At 42.5% G+C, this 19797-nt stretch overlaps 1 protein-coding gene across 1 annotated transcript in view; it reads right to left on the bottom strand.

Moving 5' to 3' along the window:
* CDH4 (cadherin 4) overlaps positions 1-19797 on the bottom strand; it is a 480516-nt gene that overhangs the window by 154910 nt on the left and 305809 nt on the right. The window contains exon 4 of the mRNA XM_068150049.1: positions 14468-14644. Coding sequence (XP_068006150.1) covers positions 14468-14644 — 177 coding nt within the window. The remainder of the gene's footprint in view (positions 1-14467; positions 14645-19797) is intronic.

The raw sequence follows: 19797 nt of genomic DNA, 5'->3' as shown, positions 1-19797 counted from the left end.
CCAAGAGCTTGTTTTCTTTCAAAACCCCACCCTGATGGCATCCATGCAACCTGCTCTAAATGAACCTGCTCTAGCAGAGTGGGTTGGAAGTGACCTCTGGAGATCATCTAACTTCTGTGATAAGTCCCAAGCAAGTCTGAGTACCAGCTTGTGTGTTATCCCTGTCCATATGTATTGATATTACTCCATGATCTGTGTCTGAGCCCACAATCTCCCTTATTCTTTGTAGCTGGGAGGAACTGTGAGGGCACTGGAATGGCTCTGCTGCCCCAGAACAAGGTTCGCTCCTGCCCTGCAGATGTTCCTGTGCTGCTAATGTATTTCTTTCAAGGGCTTTTACATTTAAAGCTCAGAAACAGCACCAAAAGCCAAGGAATGCTATCCCTATTTTCTGGTTTGGTTTATCATAAGGGCCTATCTCCTGCCACAGTGGAGAAGAAATGGAAAATGGTCCTAAGCTATATAGGTCCAAGCTTTAAAGGCATCTGGGCATGCGGAAGGATTCACTAAGTCACCCAGCTATCTAACTCCCATCAGCACATAAGGGAATCTAAATCAGCAAGGATCAAAGCTCTGTGCTTTATCCTTCCCCACACACTACGCGAGGTGGAGATGTAGCTTCCATTGCTGCACTGTCCTGACACAATGAGCTCCAGGAACGTGTTTATCTGCACAAATCCATGGCAAGGCACAGCAGTGCTCTACCCTGGTCCTTGAGACAACTCATCTGGGGAGGTTGAGCCCATACTGTGTTTGCTCAGCTGGCTGCATGCAGAGTCCTGCCATGTGTCAGGGTTTCAGAGGAGTGAGGGGAGAAGGAACAAAAACAAATGACAGGAAGGCTGCAGCAGCAGAAGCCTGGAGACCAGGGCCATGCACAGCTCTTCTGTGTGCTGCCTTCCTCTTATCCTGGACCCTGCAGTTCCCATCTAAAGCTCTTACTAAAGGCAGCATCTCCAAGAATTAAAAGTCTTAAAATCCAGAGAGGGTAAAAAGGAGAAAATAGAATAAAATATTGAATATGGGCTGCTTTGACATGCCCTGGTGTAGGTCTTCTATTAGCACAGCCTCACGGGGATATTACAAGCAGTCCACAGAAATACGGAGCCAGACACAATGACTCGCTTTCAGCAGGCTTACCAGCATCAAGAATTCAGACAACACAACATTTTAGGTTCCTTTAAATGATGTGCTGAAAGCACCTCATCCCAGAGAGGAAAAAGGGAAATGAATAAGCTGTTGTGTGCAATTAGCAGCTCCCTTTGATGAATCCTTTCCAATGCTACCACCTTTTTGCAAATATTTTGTTTCCTGAAGAACAATTTTGATGGAGCCAACGCAGGCAGAACTTCAGAATGGAATTACAAGAGAGAAGATGAGTTCTGAGTGACAGCAGCCATGAATCTGGGCCAGAGAACTCTCCCCAAGATGCATTAACTCCTCAAATGCCTGATATATAGTTAAAGGCTGATGCAAAGGGAAACTCAAGTTTTCCTTACTTCAAGATCATACCATTCAGCATTTATTCTCTTCTTTCAACAATGTACACACTCAGTGCTCAGTACTTATGAATACCCTCTATCCAATTAATACCCCATTAAGCTGCCCGCCTGCAGTGACTTTATCCTCAGACCACTGTATGGTAGCTTTTAACTCCATAATACCCTAGCATTATTACCATATTAGACTACCAAGGGATTGATCCAAAGCTCACAGAGGTTAATGAGGGCTCATTAAACTTTGAATTAGGCCCTAACTGCTCAGCAAACATGAAGCAAAATGGTATGTGTCAGATAAGATGACAGAGGGTGCAGTAAAATTTAAGGTGAAATATTGATGTTGCTCATGGCAAAGACAGCCAATAACAGGGCATGTGTGGGGAAAGCAGCTGTGGGAGAGAATTGTGATTATGTTACACCCAATATCAAGTAGAACAGATCCATGCCTATATAAACAGTTAGTGCCTGGTTTAACTGATGTAATTTTGTCATCATATGGTTAGACACAGCATAATATTGACATTACAGCTTTCTTTTAGATTTCAGTTTTGGATTTCAGCTGGAGAGTATGATACTAGAGACTTGAAATCAGTATGACTCCTTCCCTAATTACTGATTAATCAAGAACTAAGGTTGCTTACATAAAGAGTCATGGGGAGAAGGAGGAAGTCTCATTAAGAACAAGAGGTTAAAAAAAAGAAGAAAAGAAAAAAAAAAGAGGAGGGGGACATTTAACAACTGGATGGATACAGAAAGAGAAGAAAAAGAGCCCATTTCCTAATAGCATGTTAGACTTGAATGTTAAATTTTGTATTCATGTCTGATTAAAAAATGATAAGAAAATGTTTTAATACTTGCAGATACCATGGGTGGGTTCTAGTTCAAAAGGAATAACAGAAAGTTCTTTCCCCCTTTTAACGACTTCAGGAATACATATACATCGTGTCATTCTGTCCCTTAGGTGCTCAAAAGGCACAGCAGCTGTTTCATAAATGTTGAATTGCCTTTTCTTTCAGCATACCAAAAAAAAAAATCTACGCCATAAACGTAATGCTGTCTGAAAAATACTCGGTAAACCCAGAGAGTTGCTGGAAATGCTTCCTTCGATATTTAAACTCCTCTCTTAACAGGAGTTTCCCTGCAAAAACAGATGCTAACCAACAGTGTTTTTGCCATCAAGCTGAATGTGAATGCTTCGGTGCAGCATTTTCTTCTTCCCATGGAGACATTAGAGGGCACATTTCCCATCACTGAAAGAAAACTGCCACCTTGCTTCTCAATTCTTCGCTGTCAAATAACAAATAACTGCTATAATCCTCCGTAAAAGATTTATGCTCTGATGATGTTTGATTCTTTCCCTCTAATTTCTTTCTGTTAGATGCAGTTGAATGCCATTTACTGGTAAGTAAATTGTGTCATCACTTCACTGCAAACCACACCACTGCACACGTAAGCTGCCCAAACGTTTCTGTTTTGTTTTCCAATTTACAGAAATCCCTTCAGAGGGCTGTGGATTAACTAGCAGCATTTTTTAGTTCAGATCCTTAAACTCAATTTCTTTCCCTCTTTCTACTACTATGCTCCCTTCCAGTGATACTACTTCAGAAACAACTCAGAAGAGCTACCAGTGTGGTAAGGAACACTGCCTTTTAGCTGCCACACTTCACACATTGACTTGGAAATCCAACCAACTGGCCATTTTGTAGGGCTGCAGCAACAGGGCACTGCACTAACAGAGGGGGTTGCTGGAGGACCATGGGTTGCCAGTTCCTCTAAAGGGGCAAACCACAGGCCCTAGGTCAAATCTTCTCAAAACACAATGTGTGCCTTTCAATTTTTGGTGAGAGACAATAAGCTTTCACAGCCCTTTTACTTCCTTAAACTGCCCCACTTTTTCTAACAATAAAATTAGCTTCTTTGCTTAAATAAATGTTACAGCTCACAAAGCCTTGAAGCACAAATCAAACAAATAAGTCAACTGCAAAACAGCCTGAAAGGGGAATAAACCCAAGCACAAATGCAAAACCTCCTCAGGTCATGTAATGTTTTGATTAAAATGAGGGGAGATCACAAGTGAATAAAGGGAGTCAGGAAGGCAGCATCCCAGCGATGCCTGCTGGCGCTATGCCATTTAAGGCTCTCTTAATATTCCCACTAGAAACTTTTGGTTTTAGGGGTTTATAACTTGAGTCATAGAGGCTTAGTCTTAGTCTCCAAAACCCGATCCCCAAGGTGGAATTACTGAGTCAAACCTTTGCAAGGGTAGGGCATGCCTAGGTGTTTTGTTATGACAAGGCTGAATGCTCTGTATGACTTTTTCTCCAGCTCTATCCCACATATATACATGTACACAAGTCAGAAACCATACACAGACCTGAGGCAGGCCAGAGACTCCTTCTACACATTACACAAAAGTCTTCTAAAACATCTTCCTGCCATGGTAGCACCCTCCAGCTGCTATGCCCCTGCTTACCTCTTAATGTCCAAGAATAAGCAGCATGACTCCTCACAATGCAGAGCCTCACCAGGGTCATACAAAGCTTGGTGGATGCTCAGCAGCCCTTCATCAATATGAAATGACACCACAAGCCACACAAACCCTCATTTTCATTCTTTTGCTAGCTAACTCTCAAACAGAACATCTGAGCTTTGGTCATAGCAGCTTCCCTTGTTTTCCCCTCTAGCTGCTTCTACATGGAGTCCTTCCCTAGTTCATCTTCCTCATGAAGCATAAATAGCCCCTGATCTTCCCAGAAGCTTCTTCCAGAGTACTCAGGGTCAGCTGCAATCAAACACACCTCATTTCTCCACAGAAAAGATGACAAAACCTCCTGCACCTGTAGCCAATTCCTGTCTTAAAGGGTGAACTTACCCCACCCAACCACTGCAGGGACTTTCAGGGGCTCCAGGAGTTGCTCTTGGTTCTCAGAGACAAAAGAAATAAATCTCTCTTTACATAGTGCCAAAAATATGAACTCAAGTTCTACTGGCTGTTTTTTCAGGGCAGGCTTCTGACTTGGTGTCTGTTAGGGGAAAAAAGGGAGTATGCTTGCATGACCTATGGTTTGGATGTGTGTGTACATCTGGAATTGTGGTCTCTCTATGCTTGCAGTGTGCCCAAAGGAATGTAAATAAAATTTGGAATCAATGAAAAACTGCAAGCGTGGCCAAAGAGGTTGGTGCTGCATAATGCTGGATGCTTGGTCTTAATCCAGTGAGGCACTATCTGTGTCCTTATTTTCCCATCTGATTAGACTCAGAAGAGCCACTGGAGCTACTTAAAGGCTCAAGTTTAGGCACGTACTTAAAATCACTGCTGAACAAGGGCCAAAATGTTCAGTACCATCTGCAGATACCCAAACTGCCTTGGGCAAAATGTTTCCCTTAATATAATCCAAGGTTTTGTTTGTTTGTTTTTAAGTTGTCTAACGGTTCAGATAGGAGAAAAATGTCCTTTAAATTAAGGAAATTAGCAACAAATATGAGTGTTATTAAAAAAATATGGTAATTATTAAAAATAGGGTAAGAACTATGGGAGAGAACATATTGCAGTGAAATGGGGCCTTTAATGAAACTGTGGTGAAGTGCTGCACATCCACTCTTTGCTGCCCCATCATCTAACCATGGCTTACACCTCTCAGCAGTCTGCATTAGAGACAGCTGAGAAAGGATTTAGATGGTGACACCTTTATCACTGGAAATCTTGGCAGTTATAAACAAAACAATTAATTGCAGCAGTGAAAGCTTAAAATTAGCCCAGGAGTAAATTCTCTAAAATCTTAAGAGCTGACATCTGAAATTCCAGGGTGCTGAATTTAATTCCTCAGCCAGAACATATGCAATAGTAGGAAAAGAAAAAGCGTGGATGGGTTTTTTGCTTCCTATCTCATTCCAGCCTGATACAGTGAGTTTCAGCAACAGTCTAGCTGTCAAGGTTATATCTGCACCATCATTCTGCAAATCCAAACTCACACCCACACAGCTCCACCATGTCTTCGGGACTCCATTTCAACATAGCAAGGAAGCCAAGTCCCACAGTAACCTATTACTAATGTGGGTGATGAGTGTTAAATAATGAACCACTGCAGCAAAGAGGCAGATTGCAAGTTCTTTGTCTGTGTTCGTGTCTCAGCTTTTTTTCACTATTACTATTTTTCTTTGGAAAAGGCATGAACAAAACCAAAAGCTTTTCCTAAGCAAATTAACCCACTGTTTTTGTGTACACTCTCTCCTTACAGATTTTCAATAGCTTTCATGAGCTGTGTACATTAGCTCTGCCTATGCCTTCCTGTCGTTGCCTTTACACATAACGACAGCCATACTGAGTGGCTATTACAGTTATCTCACTTTCTGGAGAGGATGGGGATGTAATGATATGTTGCAATATGTGCAATGGAGTATTACAGCTAAATACTCTTTGGAGTGATTGATGAACTATTTTGTAGCATGCCTGGTAAGACAGTTCAAGGCGAGGGGTACTTATCCTTCTGTGATTCCTGCTTTTCTTCCTCCTGAGGTGAACTTGGAGCTAAAGGGTAAGGGCTGGGTGGTGGAGGAATCACCTGAGACCCAGCAGAGAAAGAGAGCTGCTGCTGCTTAGTGCGTGAATCACGGTGGATGAGCACCTTCGAGTCATTGTAGAAACAAGCCTGTACATTAGCAGGCCTGACGCACAGATGTAGCAGCTGAATTCAGAAACAAAATGAAGTGACTGAATACAACCATCAACAAAAGATTTCTGAATACTCAATCAAACCCAAGTCCATTATGAGATTCTTCAAATAACCCAAGGACAGACCCAGATGCCGATATCTGGAGTGCTGCTCATGGCCATGGCAACAGCTCTACAATCCTGAACAAAGCCACTCATCTTTTCTGCCTTGGTTTCTTATTTGTAACATGCAAACAAGTTGAAAAGATCAGATCCTGTAGAGAAAAATATCTCAGCAAGGGCTGTATGGATGTAGCTTATAATTTTTACCAAGTAGCAGTTGGTGGTAGGATCACAAATATCTGCTACAATATCCCACCCCACTGCCTCAAGGAGATACTGAGCAACTGCAAACCAGTTAAAGACATCATACATGAGGTGAGAGAAAGGGTCTGTTATCCCAGCACACTCTCAGTTGGACTTACTGCACCCCAGATTTTTGCTGTCTTTCATTTTTCATCATGTCTCTGCCTCTCATTCTTGCACAATTGGTAGCTGCCTGTTGGCTTTCCTTTCTAGAAATGTATCAGCACAAATCTGATCAGGAATTGTACCAACAGCAGGTAATGATACTTGTACACAGATGCAAGCTTTAAGACACCAAGCGCCAAGGACAAACACTGCTGCTTGAATCACAATCACAGAATCAGAGTCACAATCACAGAATCAGAGTCACAGAAGGCTGGAAGAGACCTCAAAGATCACTAAGTCCAACCCCTCACCACAGACCTCCTGACTAAACCATGGCAGCAAGTGCCACATCCAATCCCCTCTTGGACACCTCCAGGGAGGGTGACTCAACCACCTCCCTGGGCAGCCCATTCCAATGGCTAACAACTCTCTCAGTGAAGAACTTTCTCTGACCTTACTTAAACCCATACTATAAAAAAAAACCAAACCAGCAACCAAACCCCCAAAAAGTAACATCCCAAGATTCTTCTTAAACTTGAAAAACAAAAAAAGAGAAATGTTGTCAATGAATTATCAGACTTTGAAATGTCACACCGATACCTCCCAACCAGAGTGGGAGCAATCACACTGCTGCCAATGGCTTCTGAGAATCTCATTTATATGTTGTGTGGGATATTAAAGATTGGTTCCATTTCTTTCATGCAACTGGGACCATATCTGATAGGAATTTATCACTTCCAAATCATATGCCATTTAATGATTTAGTGGGGTTTTATTATTTATAGTGGGTCTTTTTTTCCACTCATGTTACTATTCCCCAAGCATCCTGGAAAATGGCAGACTATCAAGGGCAGCAGTTTCAGCTGAATCGGGCAACGGGAGTCCTTGATGTTTGTCTGTAACGTGTCAATCACCTTAAAATCCCAACCTCACTCGTGACGGTTCTCCTTGAGTTGCTAACAAGGCCTGGTAAAATGAAATCCTTCAGTAAACCAGCAACAAACTCAGAACCACAAAGCGCCAAATTCCCCTTCAGTCTGGATTTGAATGCATAAATAAATAGGGGCTCTTGCATTTATTTCTGCTAGAAGATTGTATTATTCCATTCTGCAATTATGGAAAAATGCAGAGCACAGGCAAGATTTAGTGTCGGAGCTTTTGCTGCAAGACTTATGTCAGTAGAAAGGCATTTGTGCTCTTGGGAATCAAAGTGAGATTCACCCATTTGTGGCAGGTGTTTTAAGCACTCAGCCTAACAATCTACCCACGCATGGCACTACAGCAATTCAACGACAAAATTAAATCTCTGAATATTAAATTAATGATGGAAATCTAAAATATTAATATATTCTAATTGAATATTCTCCGATAAATTATCTAGGCATTCTCAGCAATTTGATTTTACTTTCATTTCTTAAGGAACTTTCAGCTGCATAAATACAGCTATTAAAGCAATTCAAAAAGGGAACATTTTCTGCTCAGACAAGAGAACTCTAAACACAAAGAATCTAAAAATTTCTTTCATATGATTGATTAAATCATAGAGCCCAAGACAGCTGAATCATTAAATGACTGCTTTCCTTCAGTCCCTCTGGCTTTAGCAAGGACAATATAAAATCCCTATGGGTCTGAATACAAGGAAATACAATATGTATAATTACAGTATAGGCTTGAATGCTGTTGTAAGAGAATTTCAAATGGCACATTTATGCTGTAGCTGCACTTTTCAATCCATAGTGCTCTGTGTGCGTGAGCATGCGAAGCCCACAACGCGCTGGGCATCTGCTCGCCTCGACCTAGATTCCCACATGGTATACACTGGCGTAGCCCCACCAGCTTTGGCAGAGACATGTGAATTTACATCAGGATCTGGCCTTCTCTTTCTGGGAAATGCTGGAGGTTAAAATGATGTCTTCGTACACCAGGGAAAACACAAAGAAGCGTAGTTTGAAGAATATATAGCTCAGGAGCCTGGTTTAAAATGCACATTTGTAAGAAATTTCAGATGGATGTGGTGGGAAGGTAACAATGTGTTGCATTTCCCTTTCTCCAGTCATTCCAAGCATGCCAAGTCCTGGTTTGGTAACGCACAGAGAGGATAGGCCAATACCAGAGCCAAGACCATGACAACACAAAGGCTTAATGAATCATTTTCCTGCTAATCTTTCTCTCTTTGGTGTCAGAGTGGTTTGTGGTGTGAAATTACAGTCAAGAGCCAAGAGCTGTTGCAATCTCCATCCTTTAACCAGCTTTCAGAGAAAGACTCTGCCTCTGAAGAGCAACACAAAGTGAACAATGTCCAATTTCCTCTCCACCCTCTGGGACTGCTCCTTCTTATCTCTGTCTGACTGCCACAATAAAGACCAAATCACCTAATTTCTGAATTTCAGCTGGTGATGCTCACAGGGGTACCACAGACAAGAGGTGCTGAGAGCCAGAACTAGCAATTTTTTTGTGGTTGGTAAGGCAAAAGAAACACCTGCTCCCATGAAGAACAAGGAAGATCTAGGACTATTTGTAATCAAGGCTGTCTGCATCTCTCTCAGGAAAAGTAAGGTCTGATGTCCTTTGGGAAGCATTTGCAAGGCCTTTTCTCAACAAACCTTCTCTCACTACAGACAGATGCCATCTGTCTTGCAGCTGGGAGTTAATGGATTCTGAACTGCCAATTTCACAGCAGTAAGCAACGTGGTTGATAGAGGAGGCATGAGGGATTTCCTACAATAAAACTATTTAACACAGCCCAAAGGTGCATGCTGAAATGGCCATGATGAGCAAAGGAAATGGCAATATTGAAGGCTGATGGTCCAAGCCAGTGGGGATTTTGCATCTCAGCCTCTCTCATGTGTATTTTCAACAATGGGATTTTAGACTTTTGGAGGACTGTCTGACTAGACCTATTTCCTGCACCAGGATGAGCTACGGCACACAAGCAGGCTGTGGAGCTCCTGTGAGTGCTATCAATTTTTTTTCATATTAAGTATCTAATTACATTGTATAGCTTAACATGTGCTAAACCCACCCATGAGTCCACCATGGGGTTTTGTAGTGCATTAAGAAGAGCTCTCTGCTCCATTAACATGCACCATGCTGCACAAAACTCAACCAATCAACAACACCTCTGCTAAGGAGCAACGCAAGAGTCTTCAGGTATATTATATTCTGCCAACTTTCCAAACCACTTCAGGACTTTCTGATTAAATTTACATAAAATGCATCCTTCCCTCTTATTCCCTGTTATACACAATAGATTATTTCTAGTATCCTTGTGTCTGAGATTACCAGTGCTCAGATAGGAGAGAGCATGCTGTGCCTGTAGCACGCAATCAAGGCAGTTTGTAAGAGCACCAAGGTTCTGTCTTGGTCATCTTCAATGGATTTTCATGGCCATGTAATGAGATTGAACAAGTTGTTTACTGTAAGAGATCTCATGGGCAAACATTGCATTTTTTTCAGTTCCAAGTTTAATGAAAGCAAGCTGGAAAAATTAGGCTCTATGCAGATCAAGTCAGAGAGAGGCAGCTCCTAAGAGCTCTAGAAAGATCTTGAAGATAAAGTTGGAAGGTTGAAGCACTGACAAAGGTAAATAAAAATGCAGTAGGTGACAGAGAAGACCTTTATTTAAACATGGCATGACCAAAGGCTGGTCCTGCATGTGACTGTCAGTCTTTTAAATGAGTAATTTTCATGCAGCCCAGTGAGATGGGCCAAGACTTCAGCCTTGAAAACTGACTCAAGATTCCTGTTAGGAAAAGCTAGAGAATTCTAGCTTCTGTGGGTCGAAAACTGAGATAATTCTGGAGTTCAAAAGAGGATGAAATACAAGATTAGATAATAGATAATTAGATAATAGATAATTAAGAATTAGCTACACATGTAGCTAAAAAGGATGAGTCAGTGAGAAAATAGATGGCACTCAGCAAGGGCACAACTATTTAATATATTATCTTAGTTGATCAGTGTGCCTGCATGAGTCATTTGCTTGGAGAAGGAGGGGGATTTCATGTTGTTTCTGTATTTTTAATAGGCATTTTTATGGACCTCGTAGTTATAATAATGAGAGTACCTGACAATTAGTAATGAAATTATCCCCACTACAGTAAAATATTTCACAGCACGTAACAGACTCCTAATACAGAGGTGGAAGTGAAGCACAGGGAAATTAAACCAAAGACTTTCACGAATGTTTGCAAAATAAGTAAGTGTATATCAACGACATTTGATATCTGTTTTCTCAGCTCAAAGACAAAGCCAAAATTTGCAATAAAAATGGTGTGTAGCTTAAACAAATCAGATGCTTATTTCAACTCTCTGAAGAATAGCTAAATCTTTTCAGCAGCCAACACTAATCAGAAGTTCCTATTATTATTGTTTTTTTTCCTTTTTACACATTATTTTTCTGCAGTACATTGCCTAGTTGGTGTGGTTGATGCATATGAACAGACACGGATGTTCCTTTGAAAGCAAAAAGCCCTGTAATTAACGGAGGGTTGTTTTGGCAGGGATAATGTTGTGACGTCTTCCTTTTCTCTGCTTCTTTTTTTTTTTCCTTCTTTCTCTCTCTTTTTTTTTTTTTATTTCCCTAAAAACTTTTCCATTTAATATATTTTATCAGAATGAAATGGTTTAATGAGCAGAGAATTAGAGTTGATCCCAGCTGAACCAGAGAGGGCTGCATTCTGAAGTATGTGGCTCCCCATCAAGCTGAATTCACCTTTGCTATGATTTAAACTTCATTCAGCCACAGCCTTGCTAAAAATACTGACAAGTAACTAATCAACTTCCATAAAATGGAATTTTTACCTTCACAATAGGAAGCAGGAGTAGGAGGGAACCCAAAAGATTTGCCTATGCATTTCAAATTAGTCTGACTTCTAAAAACGCAAACAGCAAGTGGTAGTAAGAAAATGTACTTCTGGTAGGGCTTTTTGGTTTTTTAATATTCAGATTTTTCATGCCATTCCTTCCTCTCCTTGGAGGTAACCAGAACCAAAGATAGCATAATGGGGGGACTGGTTTCCATTAGCTATACCTATCAAATGTAAGCTCAAGCAGGGCTCTTGGGACCAAAAAAAAGTTCTGCATCCAGGAGCTAGGATTAGGTTTGAACATATTATATATAGCAGCAGAGAAAACCGACAGACTTCCTTCTGTACAAATAGGATCTGAGCTGTAGCTTCACATGTGCACTTCTAGCTCCAGTTTGTGAGCAGATGGACACAAAAATATTCAGCGCCCAGTGAGCAAAAGCATAGGAAATCAGATCAAAACTGTTACCTAGATCTAGGAGACAGCAGAATGCTCCAGGGCAATCTGAAGATTATGTGGATGGAAATAATCAGATAGTGCTGGTCTTTGAAGACATTGATTTGTTCTATTTGGGATAATTAAAGAGCAAAGTCTAACAGAGGAAGCTGTAACTCCTGCTAGGAATCACCCAAGCTTCACATTCAGGGGCCAGCAAATGGTCCAGATGTTGGAGATGACCAGAAACTCAACTCAAGCCTGAAAGATCAGGGTCTCATGCTTAACCAAGCTGCACTCTTTGTACAATCTGCCCTGTCACTGTGAGAGAAAAGGGGAAAAGGAAAGCAGCCCTTTGTGAGATAATTCTTTCTCTCCCACTCTGTTATTTATTTCAATGTTTCCTCTAGCATCTCTATTTAAAAACGGCAATAAAATGTATCGCTGAAAATCTGGGAGTTCTGTGTTTCCATCAGCTGGGTTATCTTATCAAGGTTACTGGTAGTTTAAGTGATGAATATCAATTCTTCTGTACCTATATAAAATTTATTATTTGTCACTTTCATTAATACTGGAGTTTTGCATTCTGGAGTCCTCCTGTTTCATCTCCAGACTGTAGGGGGAAAAAGTGCCACAGAGATTTCAGTCCTTATAAATCAACAAATTTGCCATGGTAAGCTGGTGCCAGGTTGTCCTCTTGCTGTCTAGTCAAAGCTCAAAAGAAATCAGCAGGGAGTGGGACAGGACTCTGAAAGTACTCTGCTTATTTTCCACAGGAATTTAGGAATTAATATAAATCATTAATCTGATTTAGAAAGATATTTTTGACACATCAGATTATGCTCCTCTTCAGATATTTCTTAAACTTAGTAGAACAACAGATCAATGCATTGCTCTATACCCAGCACTGCTGGGCACACAAAGACTCCCTGGCTTCCCTTCTTGTTTTTTCAGGGCAGACATAAAAACATTTGTCACCTGCTACTCTTTAATTCCTTGCTGTAGTTCCCTAACTGCACAAAGACATGGCATCAACAATTACCCAATACTTGGTGAATTTGAAGCATACAGCTTCAGACATCACATGAGTTACTGCAAAGTTCACCTCAGCTTGTAAACGACCTAGCAAGCTTGTTTCCTCCTACCAGACATGGGCTGTGCAGAAGAGTATCAGCTAATCAGCGTGAAACTGCTAATGATGACAACTCATTTCAGTCCAGGCTCTGTTTCAAGTGGACTAGGTGAAATTCCTGAGAAGGGATGCCAACGACACACCGCTGTTGCTAAAACTAAGTTCTCAAATGTTGTAATTGTTGCCATTTTCTTCCAAGGGAAAAGCTGAAAAAGCCTGCCAGGAATTTTTTTTTTAATTTTTTTTTTTTTTTTCAGCTAATCTTTCTACTGCTCCAAAAATTGAAACCAGCACCAGCAAGAGGAATGGCAACATGTATTTGTATTTTGCTAACACTTATCAACAGCAGTAATATATCCACCAAATATGTCTGTCAAAGGCCCCTTTTCCCTTCTTTTTCTTTTCCTGTCAACCAATAATCGTTACAGAAACCATATGGGCAAACTAGATCTCAGAGATCATCCTTGTAAAGAAAGAAACTAGCAACAGAGAGAGGATGAGGGATCCATCTGCAGTGGCGGCAGGCAGCCAACCTCCTCGGGCCTCACCATGCATCTGTACTTGGACGCTGCGAAGGGAGGGATGCAGCACCCCCTCATTGCTGGGTGTCACCAAGCCCAGCTTTACACCTGCAGCTGCTTTCTGGATGAGAGTGTGGGCAAAGTGCCATCTTGGCAGCAGTGCCAGTGTCTCTCGAGGGACTGGCTGGAAGGAGGCGATTAGGCTGTTGTTCAGCTGGGGGAGGAAAACTGGGGCAAGTTGCTTTGGAAAAGACGTGCTTCAGCAGCATGTAAAAGGCAACTTTCCTTGCACAAGAGAGGGAGAGCAGAGAGCATGTGCTTTGAGCCAGACTCAGAATCATTGACTGGTCTGGTTTGGAAGGGACCTTTAAAACACATCTATTCCAACTGCACCGCAGTGAGCAGGGACATCTTCCACTACAGCAGGTTGCTCAGAGCCCCAGACACCCTGACCTGGAATGTTTCCAGGGATTGGGGCATCTGCCATCTCTCTGGGCAATCTGGGCCAGTATTCCATCACCTTCATAAAAAAAACCCTTTTTCTTGTACCTAGTCTAAATCTCCCCTCTTCAAGTTTAAAACCATCACCTGTCCCTGCTAAAATCTGTCCCCATTTTTCTTATTGGTGCCTGTCAGTACTGAAAGACCACAAGAAGGTTTTCCTGAAGACTTCTCTTCTCCAGGCTGAACAATCTCAAATCCCAGCCTTTCTTCACAGCAGAGGCGTTCCAGCTTTTGGATCGTGTTTGTAGCCTCCTCTGGTCCTGCACTAATGGGTTCATGCCCTTGTGCTGAGGACTCCAGAGCTGGATCCAGTGCTGGATGTGATGTCTCATCAGAGTAGAGCAGATGCTACGAGCTAGGACCACACCTACTACTTCACTAGACTCACTACAAGATTACCATTGTTGTTGTTATTACTATTGTTTCAGTTTCTTTTTGTACTTACCCGAACCAGCTGCTGCGGAAAGGGCCCTCTGGAGTTCTCTGGCACATTGATGGGGGGGATGACCCAGTCTCGCTTTTGTCGCCGCAGGCCGTTGGCACTCTGGTGCTGGCGCCATGGGAGCAGAGTGTCGCTTTGCTGCAGTCCCGGTTCTCCAGCCACCAGCTTCCTTCCTTTTGGCTGGTTTGGAAACAAGAAAGCAAAACCAGTTAGTTCCTTCCTCGCTTCTCAGGACTTCTCCCAACAGCGGCGCTTCCCTGCGTGCAAACGGCCACGTGTAACTGTGAAAATCATTGTTATTAGCATGATATATTTCTGCATCACAAAGACACAATATGCTTTACTGGCAACTCTGCTGCCACTTCATTTTCACAAATATATGGAGCTGTCACTCTCAAATCAAGATGTCTCCTATAATATATCGCCTTCATTACACCAACTGCAGGAAGATTTAGCAGCACATTGGAGTAAAGAGCTTTCTGCAAATTTCTTTATATGAGCTGGGTTTTGAACACAAGTCCCACATACACATCTCCCCACACAGCCTGGGAAGTATAACACATCTCAGGCAGTAAACATTATTTTCATTTTTTGAGGCACCTTTGAGTCCTTCTTTGTGATTCCTCTCCTCTCCTCTCCTCTCCTCTCCTCTCCTCTCCTCTCCTCTCCTCTCCTCTCCTCTCCTCTCCTCTCCTCTCCTCTCCTCTCCTCTCCTCTCCTCTCCTCTCCTCTCCCTCTCCTCTCCCTCTCCTCTCCCTCTCCTCTCCCTCTCCTCTCCTCTCCCTCTCCTCTCCCTCTCCTCTCCTCTCCCTCTCCTCTCCCTCTCCTCTCCTCTCCTCTCCTCTCCTCTCCTCTCCTCTCCTCTCCTCTCCTCTCCTCTCCTCTCCTCTCCTCTCCCTCTCCTCTCCCTCTCCTCTCCCTCTCCTCTCCTCTCCCTCTCCTCTCCCTCTCCTCTCCCTCTCCTCTCTTTTTTTTTTTAATATGGATTCTGCTTGTATCCTACTTTGGTGTTGGATACATTAAAATGCTGTGGCATGCAATGGTGGGCCCATGGTTAAGACTTAATGAATCTACTTGATTATTATAAATGTTCTGCCTTACAGAATGATGAATCAATGAAATTTAGATCATAGAATCATAGAATCAGTCAGGGTTGGAAGGGAGCACAAAGATCATCTAGTTCCAACCCCCCTGCCATGGGCAGGGCCACCTCACACTAGATCAGGCTCGCCAGAGCCTCATCCAGCCTGCTCTTAAACACCTCCAGGGATGGGGCCTCAACCACCTCTCTGGACAACCCATTCCAGGGCTTCACCACTCTCACAGTGAAGAACTTCTTCCTCACGTCCAGTCTGAATCTCCCCACCTCCAGCCTCATTCCATTCCCCCTAGTCCTATCACTACCTGCTATCCTAGGAAGTCCCTCCCCAGATACTTAATACTTTGTGGCCTTCTAGGATGCTAGGCATTACTTCTGGGAAGTCTGCAGAAAAGATAGCTAGTAAAGACAAGCTTTTTTTTTCCTTTTACATACAGTAACTTGCACTTCCACCAAAAACATTTTAAAGTTTCATAAATCAGAAAGACTTCACCTGATGTAAGATCCAGTGGGAAAGCTGTTCTCTGAATTTTACAGTTTTCAGCTATTTTTCTCAAAAAACAACTCATTAAGAAAAAAACAATGCCCCAAACCCAAGAACAGCACAGGAAAAAAAAAAAATCCAAGTATTTTCTGATACTCCTGCAATTTGAAGCCATGCTCACTTTTTGTCTTCCTCCAAACACACAAACTCAAACATCCTCAAAGCATTTGCAAGCAGTTGTCTGTAGGCACTGGTTTCAATGGGAATCACTGCTTCAGGGTTTCTAGTTTGATGTAAATCCATCTATCAGCACATTTCAGTTCTTGATCTGGAAGTGCAATGAATCAGACAATCACCTGAAGATTATATAGCATATGAAAACTAAGCAGTATATGGAACTGACTGCTGGCTCCAAAGCTGTGTGGACCTTCTGGGTGTTGAAAGTTGGGCCCAGCAGCAAGCAGACAGTTTTCACAGCTTGGTCATGGTTCTGATCTGTGTTACCTGTGGAGGGCAGACATTCACTGGCTGCAACAGTTGAAAGCATTTCTGCAAAAATGTAGCTATTTTTACTGCAAACCTTAAAAATGAGCCAGTTTCAGAGCTGAATTTTCACAGAACAGACAAATGTGGTCTTTTTTTTCCAGTCACACAGTGTGTCACGTTTCTCAAAACCTCCCTCCTGCTAACGCGTGCCACCAAGGTGACTGCTGTTTTGTGTTTGCCTGAACGCTGCTTTACGCACCTTCAACAAGGATCATCACTAAGCTGCTGCAAGATCACCACAGCACTGTTCAATATTTAGGTGTTGTTCTAAAAATACTTGCTTAAATGTGTAATGAACAAAGAAACAGCATCCTGATGTGACACTGGGAAGCTTGCTTGGGATATTCAGGATATGGGCGGGTACTGTTGAGCTCATCCTTCCTATGAGATGTAATAAAAATTAAGAGTGAAAGCAATTTAATCTAAAGAAGATACCCAGAAATAGATGTAAACATGACATAGGACTACCAGACATGAGCTACAGAAAAGTGGATAGCCCTCTATTTTGTGTGTTTTTTTTTTAATTGGTTGTGATTTCCAAATGGGGATCCTTTGAGAGCAGGTATTTGGATCAGTTTGTATAATTGGCAAGTGAGCATTGGGACAGATTATGAAAGGATGGTCAAATAATTTGTGCTCTGCTGAGTTTACACAGTGGAATGAGTCTGAACTAAAGACAGACTTGAGAATTAACACAAATCCCAAAGCTCCGTGTATACTGAAATAATTAGTGTCAGCTCAGCAAGGCAGCTCCAGCCTTTTTAGTCTTTCTGAAATATTTGCTGGCAGGTGACTAGACAGTGACTAGCTTGCTTGTCACTCTTGATGATGTTTTCCTACATTAGAATAAACCATCAACATGACTCTGAATTTGGTATGTAGGATTTCAAAAGTGTCTTGCAACAACAATGTTTTTTCTCTTTTATAAACAACAGCTCTTTTTTATCTTCATTTGTTGACGACGCAGTTCTCATGACCTTAATTTCTCTAGTGTTGTTTAAATACGTTGTACATGTTTTCTGTGGTTTAAAAGCTGTGAGACAAATGCAGTAACAAAGTCTGGTGAGTATAAATGCCAGAACTATTCAGATCCCTGACTGAAACATCCAAGAACGTCGCTGGAATGACAGCAACGACTAACCGCGAGCCCCAGGAAACTCTCCTGTACTTTTGAGTTTGCAAGGGTCTAAAGTTCAACCCAAAAGCAGAATGTGGCGCCACAATAAAGTAATTATAAAATAGGGCTTCCAGTTCTGTTTTTGCTGAATAACAGTTTTTGCTGAGATAATAACTGCTCCTTCTCTCATGGCCTTACTGGCCATATGCTCTTCAGACTTTCAGGCAGTCATATTCAAAAGATAAAATACTCCTCTACCTTTTGTAGTGTCATCAGAGCGCAATCTGTCCATAGTCCTTCTCACAATCAAATTAGGCACCTCTAGTGCTACTGCTTTAGGATGGTTTCCCTCCTGTAGCTTCTATGAGGTGCCACCACCCTCTTACATATGGTGGAAAGATGACAGGCAGCAGAAGAGAAGCTAGTCCATGAAACATGTGCTCAGAGGAAAATTCCAGTCTCCATTCTCAAAATTACATGGTGACATTTATCATTTGGTAAAACAATATCAAACACCAAACATGGGCTTTGGTGATATTCAGACAAATAAATTAGGATAAACAGACATCTAATTCCATAATTATGCCTCCCTATTACTTTAGGGCATCCAGTTGGAGGCCAGTCACTAGTGGTGTCCCCCAGGGATCAGTGTTGGGCCCAGTCCCATTCAATATCTTTACTGATGATCTGGATGAGGGGATTGAGTCCATCATCTATAAATTTGCAGATAACACCAAGTTGGGAGCAGGTGTTGGTCTGTTAGAGGGTAGGAGGGCTCTCCAGAGGGACCTTGACAGGCTGGACAGATGGACAGAGTACAACTAGATGGCATTTAACAAGTCCAAGTGATGGGTGCTGCACTTTGGTCACAATAACCCCATGCAGTGCTACAGGCTGGGGTCGGAGTGGCTGGAGAGCAGCCAGGCAGAAAGGGATCTGGGTGTAGTGGTTGACAGCTGGCTGAACATGAGCTAGCAGTGTGCCCAGGTGGCCAAGAAAGCCAATGGCATCCTGGCCTGCATCAGGAACAGTGTGGCCAGCAGGAGCAGGGAAGTCATTCTGCCCTGTACTCAGAACTGGTTAGGCCACACCTTGAGTACTGTGTCCAGTTCTGGGCTCCTCAATTTAAGAAGGATATTGAGACACTTGAATGTGTCCAGAGAAGGGCAATGAGGCTGGTGAGAGGTCTCGAGCACAAGCCCTATGAGGAGAGGCTGAGGGAGCTGGGGCTGCTTAGCCTGGAGAAGAGGAGACTCAGGGGAGATCTTATTGCTCAAGGTAAGGAGAAAGTTCTTCACAGAGTTACTGACCATTTGAATGTTTTTTTGACCTATCAGTTAAAATCAATTAAAAGTCAACCATCAACCTTTCACTGAGATGACAGGGCAGCCTCTCAGAAAGCAAGGGGAGCATGAAGGAGATGCAGCCTCATCTGCAAGGATTGTGCAAAGACCTTTTTTCTCAAAGGCTGCTCTACAGAAGGTGTAAGGCTTCTTGAAGTCAATGCTGGTAACTCCAATGGCCTCTTATGAGAGTAATTTCCAGTCACTTCTCAGTCTAAAATTGCATTTAATGATGCTGAATACAATCTGCATTCAGAAGAGGACATATAGCTTAACTCCCAGGGACTGCCAGACTTTAAAACCAAACACATTTAGGAAACGCAAATGATTGGTGCTCCAACTAACACCGTTTATGCCATGGCACAGAGATCTCAGGGATTCTCATCTGCATTTAGTGCTGGCAATGAAGGGTAAGTCAGGACAGCCATCTAGCAGGTCTACAGCTCTGTGGCCTGTCAGCCTCCCATTTTTGGGACACTCAGACTAAATCTCTGCTTACAAAAGAGGTCAAAAATATTTCACTGAAAGAACAGGACGTGTGGGATGCCTATAGCCCCTTAAGCCCTATCCTGCTTGTGAAAAGAAGGCTGTGAGCCACTGACTTTTCAGTAGCCCACAAATAAAAGCAGTGAGTGTGAAGAAATACCAGCTTTCACCTTCCGCTACACTTAGCAGTAGCCAGTCTCGCCAGCTGGCACGTCTCCCCTCCCAGCCAACCTGCCTTTGATATCCGTCAGCCTCTGG

The sequence above is a fragment of the Melanerpes formicivorus genome, unplaced genomic scaffold (genome assembly GCF_026170545.1).
Source record: "Melanerpes formicivorus ecotype bairdi unplaced genomic scaffold, bMelFor1.0.p_v2 SCAF_19, whole genome shotgun sequence".
Lineage (NCBI taxonomy): Eukaryota > Metazoa > Chordata > Aves > Piciformes > Picidae > Melanerpes > Melanerpes formicivorus.
This window is presented reverse-complemented; position numbering and strand designations above follow the sequence as displayed.